We start from the raw sequence: 15,040 nt of genomic DNA, 5'->3' as shown, positions 1-15,040 counted from the left end.
AGTGAGACTGTCTCAAAAAACAAAACAAAACAAAACAAAAAACTAGCAACCTCACCCACACCCTCTCATATCAATTTTATTTTCTTAATAGTGCTTCTCACTCTTATTTGTTATTGTCTCCTTCATTCACTAAATTCTAAGCACTTTGAGGGAAGGGGCTGTTTTATTCATTGCTGTATCTAAAACAAGCTTGTCCAACCTGTGGCCCACAGGCCACATGCGGCCCAGGATGGCTTTGAATGCGGCTCAACGCAAATTCATAAACTTTCTTAAAACATTATGAGGACCAAGAAGCAGGTTCTCTGCTCCTTCTGGGATCTCCACCTGGTTCAGCCTGCCTGCTTCCACTCCTGCCTCCACCATCTCCATCACAAGTCCTACAAGGTGTCCACCTCTGGCCCCCGAGGCTTCAGCAGCCACTCCTACATGAGCGGGCCCGGTGCCTGCATCAGCTCCTTGAGCTTCTCCAGAGTGGGCAGCCGCAGCTTCCAGGGTGGCCTGGCCAGAGGCTATGGTGGGGCCAGCGGCATGGAGGCATCACCGCCGTCATGGTCAACCAGAGCCTGCTGAGCCCCCTTAACCTGGTGGTGGACCTCAACATCCAGGCCGTGAGCACCCAGGAGGAGCAGATCAAGACCTTCAACAACAAGTTTGCCTCCTTCATAGACAAGGTACAGTACCTGAAGCAGCAGAAGATGCTGGAGACCAAGTGGAGCCTCCTGGTGCAGCATAAGATGGCTCAGAGCAACATGGACAACATGTTGGAGAACTACATCAACAACCTGAGGCGGCAGCTGGAGACTCTGGGCCAGGAGAAGCTGAAGCTGGAGGCAGAGCTTTGCAACATGCAGGGGCTGGTGGAGGACTTCAAGAACAACTATGAGGATGAGCTCAATACGGGTACTTACAGAGATGGAGAATGAATTTGTCCTCATCAAGAAGGATGTGGATGAAACTTATATGAACAAGGTAGAGCTAGAGTCTCGCCTGGAAGGGCTGACTGACGAGATCAACTTCCTCAGGCAGCTCTATGAAGAGGAGATCCAGGAGCTGCAGTCCCAGATCTCGGACACATCTGTGGTGCTGTCCATGTACAACAGCCACTCCCTGGACATGGACAGCATCATTGCTGAGGTCAAGGCGCATTATGAGGAGACTGCCAACCGCAGCCAGGCTGAGGCTGAGAGCATGTACCAGATCAAGTATGAGGAGCTGCAGACGCTGGCTGGGAAGCACAGGGATGACCTGCGGTGTCCAAAGACCGAGAACTCTGAGACGAACTGGAACATCAGCCAGTTCCGGGCTGAGATTGAGGGTCTTTTTTTTTTTTTTTTTTTTTTTTTTGAGACGGAGTCTCCCTCTGTCGCCCAGGCTGGAGTGCAGTGGCCGGATCTCAGCTCACTGCAAGCTCCGCCTCCCGGGTTCACGCCATTCTCCGGCCTCAGCCTCCCGAGTAGCTGGGACTACAGACGCCCGCCACCACGCCCGGCTAGTTTTTTGTATTTTTTAGTAGAGATGGAGTTTCACCGTGTTAGCCAGGATGGTCTCGATCTCCTGACCTCGTGATCTGCCCGTCTCGGCCTCCCAAAGTGCTGGGATTACAGGCTTGAGCCACTGCGCCCAGCCGAGATTGAGGGTCTTAAAGGCCAGAGGGCTTCCCTGGAGGCCGCCATCGCAGATGCTGAGCAGCCGGGGGAGCTGGCCGTTAAGGATGCCAACGCCAAGCTGTCCGAGCTGGAGGCAGCCCTGCAGCAGGCCAAACAGGACCTGGTGTGGCAGCTGTGTGAGTACCCAGAGCTGATGAATGTCAAGCTGGCCCTGGACATCGAGATCGCCACCTACAGGAAGCTGCTGGAGGGCGAGGAGAGCCGGCTAGAGTCTGGGATGCAGAACATGAGTATCCATATGAAGACCACCAGCGGCTATGCAGGTGGTCTGAGCTTGGCCTCTGGGGGCCTCACAAGACTCAGCCTCGGCTACGGCATGGGCTCCAGCTCCTTCAGCTGCACCAGCTCCATCAGGGCCATGGTTGTGAAGAAGATCGAGACCCGCGATGGGAAGCTGGTGTCTGAGTCTTCTGATGTCCTGCCCAAGTGAACAGCTGCAGCAGCCCCTCCCAGCCTGCCCCTCCTGTGGCTTCCCTAGAGCCCAGGAGGGAGGCCACTGTGCAGGGGAGCACAGGGAACAGGAGACCCACCTGAGGCTCAGCCCCAGCCCTCGGTCTACCTGCGGGGGAGTTTACTGCCTGGGGACCCCCCTTGTCCATGCCTCCAGCTACAGAACAATTCAACTGCCTTTTTTTTGGTCCAAAATAAAACCTCAGCTAGCTCTGCAAAAAAAAAAAAAAAAAAGATTTATGCGGCCTTTTTATTAAAAAGCTCATCAGCTATCGTTAGTGTATTTTATGCGTGGCCCAAGACAATTCTTCTTCCAATGTGGCCCAGGGAAGCCAAAAGATTGGACACTTCTGATCTAGAATAATGCCTGGTATCCATTAGACTCAATGAATATTGACTGACTGAAATAATCCACATCTAATCAGTCATCAAATTTTATATAGATTCTACCTCCTAAATTCTCTCAAATCTCTGACCACTGTTCCTGCCTTACAGCTGATTTGTCTCACCTAATGACTGCCATAACAATTTCCAGTCCTGCTCTTTACCATCCACATTCTGAATTGCTGCTGAAATGATTCCAGTCCTTCAACAGATCCCCACTGCCTTTAGGATAAAGTCCAAATTCTTTAGCAAAGCATACAGAGCTCTCCAGATCTGGACACTGGCTAATTCCTTAGTTTCAGTTCTTGCCAGCCCTTCCATGTGCACCATGCTGTAACCATTCCTAATTCTTTAGTCACATGTTCCTTGCACATGCTATTTTTTCTGCCTGGAATGATAACCATTCCCTACCCCCATTGCTTGCTTTGCCTAATTCAAGCTAGTAATCTCTGGAAAGGTTTCCCTTAGATCCAGAGTTGAGGTTACTCTGTATCTTCAAAGTACACCATATGTATTTTATCATTTCACTTATCACACTCTTGCATGGACTTGTCTAACACTAGACCATGAGCGGTATTCACAGCACCTAGCACAGTGCTTGGTATAGAGTAGTCAAGAGAGCGTTACTGAAATGAAATGAAATTCACCATCTATTCCTTATAACCAGGTCTTCACCCCAGACTGCTTTACTATCTGTGCTTCTACACACTGACCAGTTGTGTTGCTAAGTACCTTTAAAGGAAAAACAGGCCGGGCATGGTGGATCATGCCTGTAATCCCAGAACTTTGGAAGGCCGAGACAGGTGGATCATGAGGTCAGAAGATCAGGACCATCCTGGCTAACACGGTGAAACCCCGTCTCTACCAAAAATACAAAATATTAGCCAGGCATGGTGGCACACGTCTGTAATCCTAGCTACTCGGGAGGCTGAGGCAGAAGAATCACTTGAACCTGGGAGGCGGAGGCTGCAGTGAGCCGAGATCGCATCACTACACTCCAGCTTGGGCAACAGAGTGAGACTCCATCTCAAAAAAATAGAAATAAAAATAAAGGAAAAAAAATCACACCACAATAAGTGGGTACCATTTTAAATTAAGTCTTCAACCTTGCTTGTACATTAAGCATCCAGTAATCCTTTCATGGATCCCTAGTCAGCTCCAGCTCCCATTTTCATCGGTGACTATTACAAGATTAAAAACAGGCCGGGCGTGGGGGCTCAAGCCTGTAATCCCAGCACTTTGGGAGGCCGAGACGGGCGGATCATGAGGTCAGGAGATCGAGACCATCCTGGCTAACACGGTGAAACCCCGTCTCTACTAAAAAATACAAAAAAAAAACTAGCCGAGCGAGGTGGGGGGCACCTGTAGTCCCAGCTACTCGGGAGGCTGAGGCAGGAGAATGGCATAAACCCGGGAGGCGGAGCTTGCAGTGAGCTGAGATCCGGCCACTGCACCCCAGCCTGGGCAACAGAGCGAGACTGCGTCTCAAAAAATAAAATAAAATAAAATAAGATTAAAAACAAAAATGCTTAGACTTATTTTTTTTGAGATGGAGTCTTGCTCTGTCACCCAGGCTGGAGAGCAGTGGCACGATCCTGGCTCACTGCAACCTCCGCCTTCCAGGTTCAAGCAGTTCTCCTGCCTCAGCCTCTGGAGTAGTTGGGATTACAGGCACGCGCCACCATGCCTAATTTTTTTTTTGTAGTAGAGATGGGGTTTCACCACGTTGGTCAGGCTGGTCTCAAACTCCTGACCTCAAGTGACCCACCCGCGTTGGCCTTCCAAAGTGCTGGGATTACAGATGTGAGCCACCGCACCCAGCCAATTTTCCTTTAACAGCTACATACTTTTTCACTGAATGGATATACCATAACTCAACCTCTCTGCTACTGGACATTTAGCTTGTTTCCAGTTTCTCATTATCCCCCACAGTAGGATAGTATTCAAGCCCTCATTCCCATTTTCACTTTTGTCACAAGGATGATCTTACAGCTTCAGAGAGGAAGCTGAAGCTACGAAGCGTGAACTCCTCAATTTCCCATCTCCCTATCTACACAATGATAGATAATTACATCCATTCTTTTGTCTCTCTCAGGGGAAGATCTCTCTCAGGGGAAGATCTCTCTCCTCTAAGTCAGTATCTCTACCTGTTAGCTAACATCTTCTCCTGTTTTCACAGGTCCTTCCAACAATTATCCTCTCTTGCTTTCTTTCCCTAAGCCTACAGAGGTATACATATTTGTCTTCCATCTTAAGACTGTGCATCTCCCTAGCTTCTTGAAAGAGTAGTCTATTATCTTTATCATCACTTCCTCATCTCCCATTTGTTCCTTGCTCCACTGCTGGTGAGATTACAATCTCACTACTCTGTTAAAACTGCTTTTGATCGCTCAGGTCACCAGGGACCTGCTAGTTGCCAAATCCAAATGCTCTCTCTTGGGTCTGACTTTACTTTTCTGTGGTAAATATGTTGTCTTTTTCTCTTCCTTAAATCCCTTCCTTGGCTTGAGAAATACTACTCTTCAGGTTTTCTATTTCTCACCACCCCTAAATACTGGTCTTCGCCAGGAGTCTATCCTCTGTACTCTTCGACTCTACACATTTCCTGGGTGATCTCACCTACTTCCAAGATTGTAAAAATCCTAAACTTTATACATACCATACTTCAAACTTACATGCTTCAAAACTAAGCTTAGCTGTTTCCCCCTACCTTCCACTCTCAACCTGTTCAGTAAATGGCATCACCATTTATCCAGTTACCCAGATCAGAAACCTAGGTTCCACTCCCTTACTTTCCATTATCCAATCAGTCACCAAGACATACCACTCATTCCATCCCTGCTGTCAATGCCTTAGTCAGTTTAGGTCTCCAGCATCTCTTATCTGGCATCACCCCTTCTCCACTCTATTTTCATACTGCTGCCAGAGTGACTGCTTTAAAATGAGCATTTCATCCTGAGCTTGTGATCACTATACTACATAGGTTCCCTACATTCCAGCCGTCTATAACTATATGTAGTTCTATGAACACGTTGCTTCATGCTCCTAAGCATTCTGTTCCCTCTGCTTAGAATGCCCTCCCATCCCACCCCTATGACCATCTAGTAAATTCCTTTCCACTCTTCATGATTTTTTTAAGGGTCTCCTCTGCGAAGCATTCTTGTTCGTACTTCGTAAAGAGTCAAGAACTTTTTCCTCTCACCACGGATTCTTGTAAATATTTATTGCAATGATCACTTTTTATTAAACTTTTTTATTTACATATCTATCTCTCATTCTAGACCTTAAGTTCCTTGCAATCAGGGAGTATATCTTACTTCTCTATCAGCATCTGGCAGGCTGCTTATAAAAACAGGTGGTTTGGCCAGGCACAGTGGCTCATGCCTGTAATCCCAGCACTTTGGGAGGGCAAGGTAGGTGGATTGCTTGAGGTCAAGAGCTCTAGACCAGCCTGGCCAACATGGCAAAACCCCATCTTGGCTGGGTGCGGTGGCTCACACCTGTAATCCCAGCACTTTGAGAGGCCGAGGCAGGCAGATCCCCTGAGGTCAGGAGTTCAAAACCAGCCTGGCCAACATGGCGAAACTCTGTCTCTACTAAAAATACAAAAATTAGCTGGGCATGGTGGCAGGCATCTGTAATCCCAGCTACTGAGGAGGCTGAGGCACAAGAATCGCTTGAAGCCGGGAGGCGGAGGTTGCAGTGAGCTGAGATTGCACCACTGCACTCCAGCCTACAAAAATCAGCCTGGTGTGGTGATGCGTGCCTGTAATCCCAGTTACTCAGGAGGCTGAAGCAAGAAAATCGCTTCGAACCCAGGAGGTGGAGGCTGCAGTGAGCCGAGATCACACCACTGCATTCCAGCCTGGGCAACAGAGGGAGACTCCATCTAAAAAAAACAAAACAAAAAAAGGTGGCATGATAAATGTTGAAATGAACCAACGAATACCCCAATCCTCCCAACCAAAATTCTGGAAGCCACCTTCCATTCCTCCTTCTCTACCCCCAAATGCCAAGTCCTACTCCCTGAAGATCTCTCAAATCCATCCCCTTCCTCCATATTCCAATGCCATAGCACCAGTTTGGGCTCCATTCTCTCTTACTTGAACTAGATCCATCCAAACCATTCTCCACACTACTGCTGGAATTTTTTAAAAATTTTATTACAAAAATAATACACACTTGTAAAAAAATTCAAACAATACAGAAATAAAAGCACAATATCCCACCCAGCATACATAACAAACACAGAAGCCCCCTCCCCTCCAATCCCATTCCTGGGGGTCATCATTGTGAACAGTTAGCATATATCCTTTCAGACTTTTACCTTTGCATACACAAGTATATATATAAACACATATAAATAAACACACATGGTTCTGTCTTTTACAAAAAATGGGATCACATATATCTGTTACATGATTCTTCAATTTCTTTCTTCATTCATTCATTACACAGATTTCTAAAACACAAACCTGATTATATCACTCCTTTAAGAGCTTATTTCCCATAATATAAAAATCATACATATTAACATCAAACACAAAGCTTGTGATGATATACTTCCTGCCCATCTTTCAGTCTCATCTCTAGCCATTCCAGCATTAAAGGACTGGAATATGAACTACCTTAAATCCTTCCTGGAACAAGGCAGGTACAAACAAACAAACAAACAAACTAGGAACACACTCTGCCATTTCTAGACTGTGGCCCTTCCCATTCATGTTACACTTTGCCTGGACTTTTCCATCTGGCAAGCTTCTACTAATTCTAAAACAATCAGCTTAAAAATTACCTCTAGGAAGACTTCCCTGACTTTTCAGACATGATTACTCCTCTATTTCCCCTATACTTTATAACTAGCTTCTTAATTGCACTTATCTCACAGTACTATGATGATTTATTAACATGTTTTGAATTCCACTTCCCCTCCCCCAACTTGATGGTGAGCTCTTTGGGTAAAAGGGATTTGTCTTATTTACCTTTGCATCCCAAGGATCTGATAGAGTGCTTATCATGAAAAGCAGATGCTCAGTAACGTATCTGTTGAGGACTTTATGATTCTAGGAACATTTACTGAGTACCTACTATGCACAGAACCATATCCTAAGCATGAAAAGAAACAGAAGACACAGTCTTTGTCCTAAGAAACTTACCATTTTCCTACCATTTCCCCTGGGGGGGAGGGACAGAAAACATTTAGGTGGCAACATTATCATTTCTGACATACAGGCTGTTTCAAAATTTACGGTAATTTGCCTCAAATCCATTTAGGAACTAGGCATTGCATAATTAAATAAATAAAATAATGGGCGGTTTGTCTCATAGGTTTAAGTGTAGCACAGAGTCCACTAGAACCCAATTCTCTGTCCCAGCAGGAGGGCTTTCATCTGTTCCAGCCTGTAAATTAGAAAACTGAGATGATACCATGCTTGGAAATTTTCTTTTTTTTTCCTTTTTTCTTTTTTTTTTGAGATGGAATCTCACTCTTTCGCCCAGGCTGGAGTGCAGTGGTGGGATCTCCACTCACTGCAAACTCTGCCTCCCGGGTTCAAGCGATTCTCCTGCCTCAGCCTCCCAAGTAGCTGGGATTACAGGTGCCCGCCACCACGCCTGGCTAATTTTTGTATTTTTAGTAGAGATGAGGTTTCGCCATGTTGGCCAAGCTGGTCTCGAACTTCTGACCTCAGGTGATCCGCCTGCCTCGGCCTCCCAGAGTGCTGAGATTACAGGTGTGAGCCACCACGCCCGGCCGGAAATTTCCTAATACATCAAGAGGACATAAAGTTACTAGTTCTTTCATAATTTCCCCTCCTTCCCCAGGGAAAAATTATACCAAAAGCAATACATGGAGTTAAAGGAGGACACGGGAAAATGAGCTTGCTCTTTTTGGTAGTGGTAGGGGAAAGGGGGTTGCTTTGTTTTAAATCAAAGGGTGACACTGCCCCAGGAAGATTAGGAGAGGTGATTTATTATCATTTACTTACTACTTTTAAAAAGGCTAAGGTGTTAGTTAATTTCATGATTTCAGGATCAGATACTGTACAAATATGAACAAATTGGGGAAAGGTGAACCACCTAGGCTGGAGAACAGGGAAGGCTGACCAAGGAGGCCCAAAGGAAGCCTCATTCATCAGAGTCCAAGTCACTGTCCCCAGCAATGGAGTGGAAATCCTCACTGTCCTCCTCGTCCTCTGACAGGTGGACCTGGCTTAGTACGCTCGGCCCAGAGCGCTGCTCTTCCTCCTCCTCATCTTCTTCCTCCTCTGATACCTCATACCCACCGATGCTGCTGAAGCTTGTGTCTTGGGTGTTCGACTTGGGATCAGGCTCCTCATAGCTCCCATAACTGAGAAGAGAAACATGTCATCTCTCAAGCTCGGACACCATCCTCTAGCTGACCATTCCCATTCTCAGTGCCACCAAAGGATAAGCCCATCTCACCTCCCCTGGACACTAAAGTGACTGGTTCTGAACTATTCTATATGCCCCTGAGAGAAAAATGATCCTGTTCAAAAACATCAACTTGCCAACTTCATATACACAAGAACCTGAATGGAAGAAACTCCCTTACACCTGAACAACACACTGCCATCTTACATGACCATAAATGCTCTGACAGCCTCATGGTTTCATCTACCACTTACAGTATCCAATTAGTCAATAGTCCTGAAGATTCTCTCTTCAATATATCTTGTCTCTATCCCCTCCTTTCCATCCCTACTCTGCCTGCCTTGGCTTAGTCCTTTGTTATCTCTGGCCTGCACTACTGAAGTAAGTCGTCATGTCTCCAGTCTTGCTCTCCTCCAATTACTTCTTCACACTTCTGCCAGAGTGCTCTTTATTTTTTTGTTTGTTTGTTTATTCTTAATTTTACTTGAAAAAAAAAAATCACACAAGTAATGCACGTTCACTGGTTAAAAAAATCAGAACATACACCAGAAAAAATTTTTTAAAAATCATCAATAACTCCATCATCCAAGATAATCTTTTGGTATATTACCAAAATTTTCTGTGCACTTTAGATGCTTAAACATTTTTGTTTAATTTACAAAATTGCGATACTCTACATACTCTCCAGGAATCTGCCTTCTTCACCAATGATTATAACGAACATCTTCCCGTGTCAATAAACATACATCTATAGCATAATTTTAATAGCTACATGGTATTCTGCCATATGGCTGTAACATGACTTAACAGTCTCTCACTAGGACATTGAAGCTGTCTCCAATTATTCCACTATTAGGAACAATGCTGTCATAAAACATCCTTACACAAACATCTTGATGGTGTGTTAATTATTCCCACAAAATAATTTCCTAGATGTGGATTTTTTGGGCCAAAGGGGATGCACATTTTTAAATGTTTTTATTTATGATGATAAATTGCTAAGCCTCTCTCCAAACCACCCCATTTTTATCAATCAACATTACCACCAGTAGTTTGAGAATGTCTTTTTCCTCATAATCTTTCCAAACACTAGGCATTATCATTCATTTTAATCACCAATATGATAGGTAAAAAATTGCACTTCGTGGTTTTACTGCATTTCTTTATTAGGGGAGTTATTATTATTATTATTTTGAGACTGAGTCTCGCTCTGTCACCAGGCTAGAGTACAGTGGCACGATCTCGGCTCACTGCAACCTCTGCCTCCTGGGTTCAAGCGATTCTCCTGCCTCAGCCTCCCCAGTAGCTGGGACTACAGGTGTGACCAGGTTCAGCTAATTTTTGTATTTTTAGTAGAGAGAGGGTTTCATCACGTTGGCCAGGATGGTCTCGATCTCTTTTTTTTTTTTTTTTTTTTGAGACAGAGTCTCACTCTGTCGCCCAGGCTGGAGTGCAGTGGCCGGATCTCAGCTCACTGCAAGCTCCGCCTCCCAGGTTCACGCCATTCTCCTGCCTCAGCCTCCCGAGTAGCTGGGACTACAGGCACCTGCCACCTTGCCCGGCTAGTTTTTTGTACTTTTTAGTAGAGACGGGGTTTCACCGTGTTAGCCAGGATGGTCTCGATCTCCCGACCTCGTGATCCGCCCGTCTCGGCCTCCCAAAGTGCTGGGATTACAGGCTTGAGCCACCGCGCCCGGCCGGTCTCGATCTCTTGACCTTGTGATCCGCCTGCCTCGGCCTCCCAAAGTGCTGGGATTATAGGCATGAGCCACCGCGCCCGGCTGGAAGTTATTTTTTCATATGATATATTGGTCATTTACATTTCTTTTCTAAATTAGTTCATGCCTTTGCCCATTTTTCTTTTGGGGCACAGGACAATCTTTCTAAAATGTAAATCTGGTCATACTATTTTCATTCAATGACTGCCCAGAACTTTCAGGCCCTTCATGATTTGGTATTTACCTACCTCTTTAAATCATTTCTATCACATGAATTATAGATCTTACATGGATCAATCAAAAAATCTTCAGTCACACTGAGCTACGTGTGGTCTCTAAAAGTGTTTCATGCCTGTGTCTTCATATAGGCTCTTCCTAGTCTCTGGAATGCCCATTGCTTTCTCATTCGTTTAGCTAATTCCTATTCATATTTGGCTCAATTTCCTTCTCTAGCCAGCTCTCCTCCCTCCCCACCTCTACCCAGGTTCTAGAAGAACCCTGTGGTTGCCTAGCATAGCACTTTTCATATTACACTGTGATTGCCTGTTTTAGGTTTCCTACTAGACTCATCTCCTTGAAGGAAGGGACCATATCTTAGTTTGTTTTTGTACTTATGATAAATATTTGCTGAAATAAAAAAATTTATTTACAATGTTATTTGCATATTAGCTGCTTGCTGGTTAGATGTATCATAGGTACATTAAATCCAACATGTCCAAAGCCAAATCCAAATCCATTTTTTCCTCCTTTCCTGCCCCATCTAACACGTATTCTTCCTCTTTACCAGAGACATCTCCATTCATTATTCATCTAACCTCTTACCTCTTTATGTCCCTTTATTTTCCCCACTCCTGACAAGTCCCTGTTGATATCATCATCTGTCCCACATTGTCCTAAGTTATACAAATTTGATGTCACTTCCTTTTCCTTAAACTGATGACTCCTATTACCCACAGGTTAAGGTCCAAATGTCTTAGCATGCCTTGTAAAGTCCTTCACAATATAATTCCCCTTGCTACACTTCTGGAGCCTCAACTCCCCAACAAATTCCATTTGCTCTGGAACACACTGTTCCACCTATAAAGATCTCCCCACCCCCTGCCATACTACCTACTTACTAAACTCCTATTAATCTTTTAAGGCCCAATTCAAATGTTCCCTTGTCTGTGAAACTTTCCCTGATAACTCCAAGCAGAGTGAGACACTCCCTTCTCAGTAGTGCCTTGGCACTTTGTCTTACTTATGCTATAGCACTTATCACATTGTATTTATAATGATTTGTTTGTGTCAGTCTCTTCCACTAGGCTGTGAGCTCCTCAAGGGCAGGGTATGTTTTGCTCCTCTGTGTATCCCCAGGACCTAGCACAGTGCCTGGCCCTAGTAGGTGCCCAGGAAATGTTTGATGGATGAAAAGTAATCTGATGCTGGGCCCCTCGACATCATAGCTAGGCACTGATGCCACAGCCCTGTAGCATGTTGCTGCCGATTACCTGATGTTGCTATCCTCCAAACCATGGGAAGCCTCCCCACCGTCTCCCTCATAGGACATCATGCTTTCTTCATTTTCCATGTCCATCCTTGTGTTCTCCTGAAGCATGCGGGGTTGTTTGGGTCTTATTCCACCAGATCCCACATCAGAGTCACTTCCACTTTCACTCAGCTGGATAGCTGTAAAAAGAGACAGATTCTGGTTCATCAAGAGTTAAGCCTGACAGATTTAACTTGATCTTTGGCTTGATCTTCCCAAACTAGTAACACTCACACATCTACACAGGCATCTTGCCTATACTCCTCTCCTCAGATGCCTTTCTTATAACTGCCTAGGGTCAACAGTAGTAGCAAGGTTTGTAGTTTAGAATCTGAATCCAAATAACAATTTCCTTTTCCATCTCATGCCAACCTATCTGTGTTTTTTCTACCATCTACTCCCATACTTTTCCTTGGCCATTGCCATTAATCCACAAAACATTAGTCCCCCAAACAGGATTTTTCTTAATTTTCCTTCCCTGTTGCCACATATAACACTTTATTATTCTGTTCTCATCTTTTTTTCTTTTTCTTTGGAGACAGTCTCACTATGTTGCCTAGGCTGTAGTGCAATGGTTATGATCATGGCTCACTGCAGCCTTAAAGTCCTGCACTCAAGCGACCCTCCTGCCTCAGCCTCCTGAGTAACTGGGACTACAGGCACTTGCCACCACACCCAGCTAATTTTTATTTATTTACCTCTTGTAGAGACAGGGTATTGCTATGTTGCCTAGGCTGGTCTCAAACTCCTGGTCTCAAGTATTCCTCCTACCTTGGCTTCCCAAAGTGCTGGGATTACAGGCATGAGCCACTGTGCCCAGCCTTTGACAAGTATCCAAATCAAAGCTCTTACTTAGACACTATCTTTTCCACTGTCGTATTTTGTACCTCCTGCTAATGAATATGATCATCCTATGCGTGAGTGCTCAGTACTCTCAGTTCTATTAATAGGAATTCAATAAGAGAGGCAGCTTCCAATAAAAGCATATGTGGCCAAGAGCGCCTATCCAGTCCAGCCCTGAGGGTGCTATAGTGAGTTATAAAGGAATAGAAGCAATGGTCGAGGCCTACCAGAGAATGGATTGTCTCCTTCTTCATCACTCCCAGCATCTTCCTCATCATCTTCTCCTTCAGACATAAGCAAATCCTCATACAGGACACTGGCTTGAGGCTGTTGTACAGTTCCTTCCTCTTCATCTGCAAGATCACCATCTCCATCTTCACCTTCCTGAATGAGACCAGTTGGGGGTCAAAGTCCTATCAACTGACCACGTAAGAGACCAGAAGCCACCACCAGACACAACCCCCCTCCCCACCCTGCCCATCCCTCCACTTGCTGCCTCACAAGAAGTTAAGTATTTTTGGTGGATAGATTGTTTAGTTGGTCCCAAGGATTAAATTCGGATTGGGGCTCACTAAGGAGACCCCCTGATATCACCTTAGGATTTGGCCTGCCCTGTACTGATGGGGCTCCTATCATATAAGGGTATAACGTAACCATAAGCTTTCTGTAAGCATACTCACTGGGGCTGGAGTCTTAGGTTTCCCATCCTCCTCCTCATCATCATACCCTTCAATATCTACATCAGAGTCTTCCTCGCCCAGCCTACCTCGGCCCTGGCGCATCTGAGTAAGGAACACAAATAGCACATCATTGAGGGACGTGCCTGTAGGAGGAGTTAACCAAGGGCTCTCACCCAGGATGAATGCTCCTCCCTGATATCCCAGCCAACCCCACTGCTAGTGGGGGCTGTTTAGACCACTCAAGGCATGCGCATTTTCCCCCATTCTTTGGAAATCATAGCCAGAGTAAAAAACCCAAAGAACAGGAAAGGCCCTTAGTCTACTCTTACTGTATCATTACAAAGAGACTCTTTCTAACCCAAACTTTTCCTTATAGCTTGTGTTGAACTCTTTGGGATAGAAAAACCTTCCTGGGTTTTTACACTTTCCAGTGGAACCCTGACTGAGAATAGCTGTAGAATTTCTGGCTTCAGACTGTATCTTCTGATACCTCTAGAAAAGGCCAATTTTTAAAATTTAATTTTATAAATAATTTTAATTTAAATTATAATACACATAAAGTAGGCCAATTATTCTGAACTGTCTGAGTGCAGCTGGCCATTCTAGTCACCTGTCAGGCTACTCTGATGCTTCATACCCTTTTTTCATACTTGTGCCTTCCCTGAAGTTCTGCTGTGCCTGACTCTGCCCATGGGGACAGACAGAAGATAACTCCGGTCACACGACCTGACGCCATCCCAACTTGAAATCCCATTTGTAAGCTTTCATTCCCAGGGCCAAAGGGCCCAGTCATTCTTGACATATGTCACATATCACCATCACCATTCCCCTAGCCCCACCTGCAGGCATAATACCAATCTTATAAAAAGAAAAACAACATCCTACCTGTGTTACTTGCTTTTCTGGAGTGGCAGTGGGAATATCCAAGACAGACATATTGCTCTCATCTTGAAATACAGAGGCATCTCGAGACATACTGAGGGATGTGTTGGTATCATACAAATCAGGAGGCTGTGGCACAAAACATACAACTTAGCTTCTATCTAGGAAAGGGAAAATAAATACAGATAACTCCCCTTTAAAGCATTTACTGGAGAAAAAGATCATGCAGAGCAATTCAGTTAAAGAGAAACAGTCTGACACAGCTTTACAGACAAGTTTTTGGGACTCTTACAAATGTTGCCTATTCTAGTAGACAGGTGCCTGATGCATGTAATCAGAAGCCTGAAGCAGAAATGCACCAAAGCTATGGGACAGTTTTATGCCCTAACAGCCTTTCTGGTCAATAACTTAGTTTTTTCTAAGCCTTGTCTTTTGGTTTTTAGGCCCAAGGCTTAGTATCAGTGCTATTTTGATTGCTTGATCTGGAGACATCTC

General features: G+C 45.0%; 1 protein-coding gene and 2 pseudogenes across 11 annotated transcripts in view; 2 read left to right on the top strand and 1 right to left on the bottom strand.

The window, feature by feature from the left end:
- The first annotated feature begins 205 nt into the window (after positions 1 to 205).
- On the top strand, positions 206 to 1,576 carry LOC102121130 (keratin, type II cytoskeletal 8-like; annotated as a pseudogene).
- On the top strand, positions 1,576 to 2,097 carry LOC141406933 (keratin, type II cytoskeletal 8 pseudogene; annotated as a pseudogene).
- A 4,546-nt stretch (positions 2,098 to 6,643) lies between these two features.
- Positions 6,644 to 15,040, bottom strand: part of TAF1 (TATA-box binding protein associated factor 1) — a 98,464-nt gene continuing 90,067 nt past the window's right edge. For 4 of the 11 annotated variants that reach the window (XM_005593913.5, XM_065538094.2, XM_065538095.2 and 1 more), the window contains 5 exons: positions 14,549 to 14,674; positions 13,664 to 13,765; positions 13,211 to 13,367; positions 12,103 to 12,280; positions 7,941 to 8,850 (listed from right to left, as the gene is read on the bottom strand). In XM_005593913.5, the coding sequence (XP_005593970.1) occupies positions 8,628 to 8,850; positions 12,103 to 12,280; positions 13,211 to 13,367; positions 13,664 to 13,765; positions 14,549 to 14,674 (786 nt within the window). In that variant the 3' untranslated portion in view covers positions 7,941 to 8,627. Of the gene's footprint in view, positions 8,851 to 12,102; positions 12,281 to 13,210; positions 13,368 to 13,663; positions 13,766 to 14,548; positions 14,675 to 15,040 lie in introns of all 11 variants that reach the window. The other 7 variants (XM_005593916.5, XM_074030227.1, XM_005593917.5 and 4 more) reach the window with 5 other exon arrangements.

Source organism: Macaca fascicularis, chromosome X (genome assembly GCF_037993035.2).
Source record: "Macaca fascicularis isolate 582-1 chromosome X, T2T-MFA8v1.1".
In the NCBI taxonomy this organism is placed as follows: domain Eukaryota; kingdom Metazoa; phylum Chordata; class Mammalia; order Primates; family Cercopithecidae; genus Macaca; species Macaca fascicularis.
The sequence above is the reverse complement of the archived record's forward strand: the minus strand, read 5'-3'. Positions and strand labels throughout refer to the sequence as shown.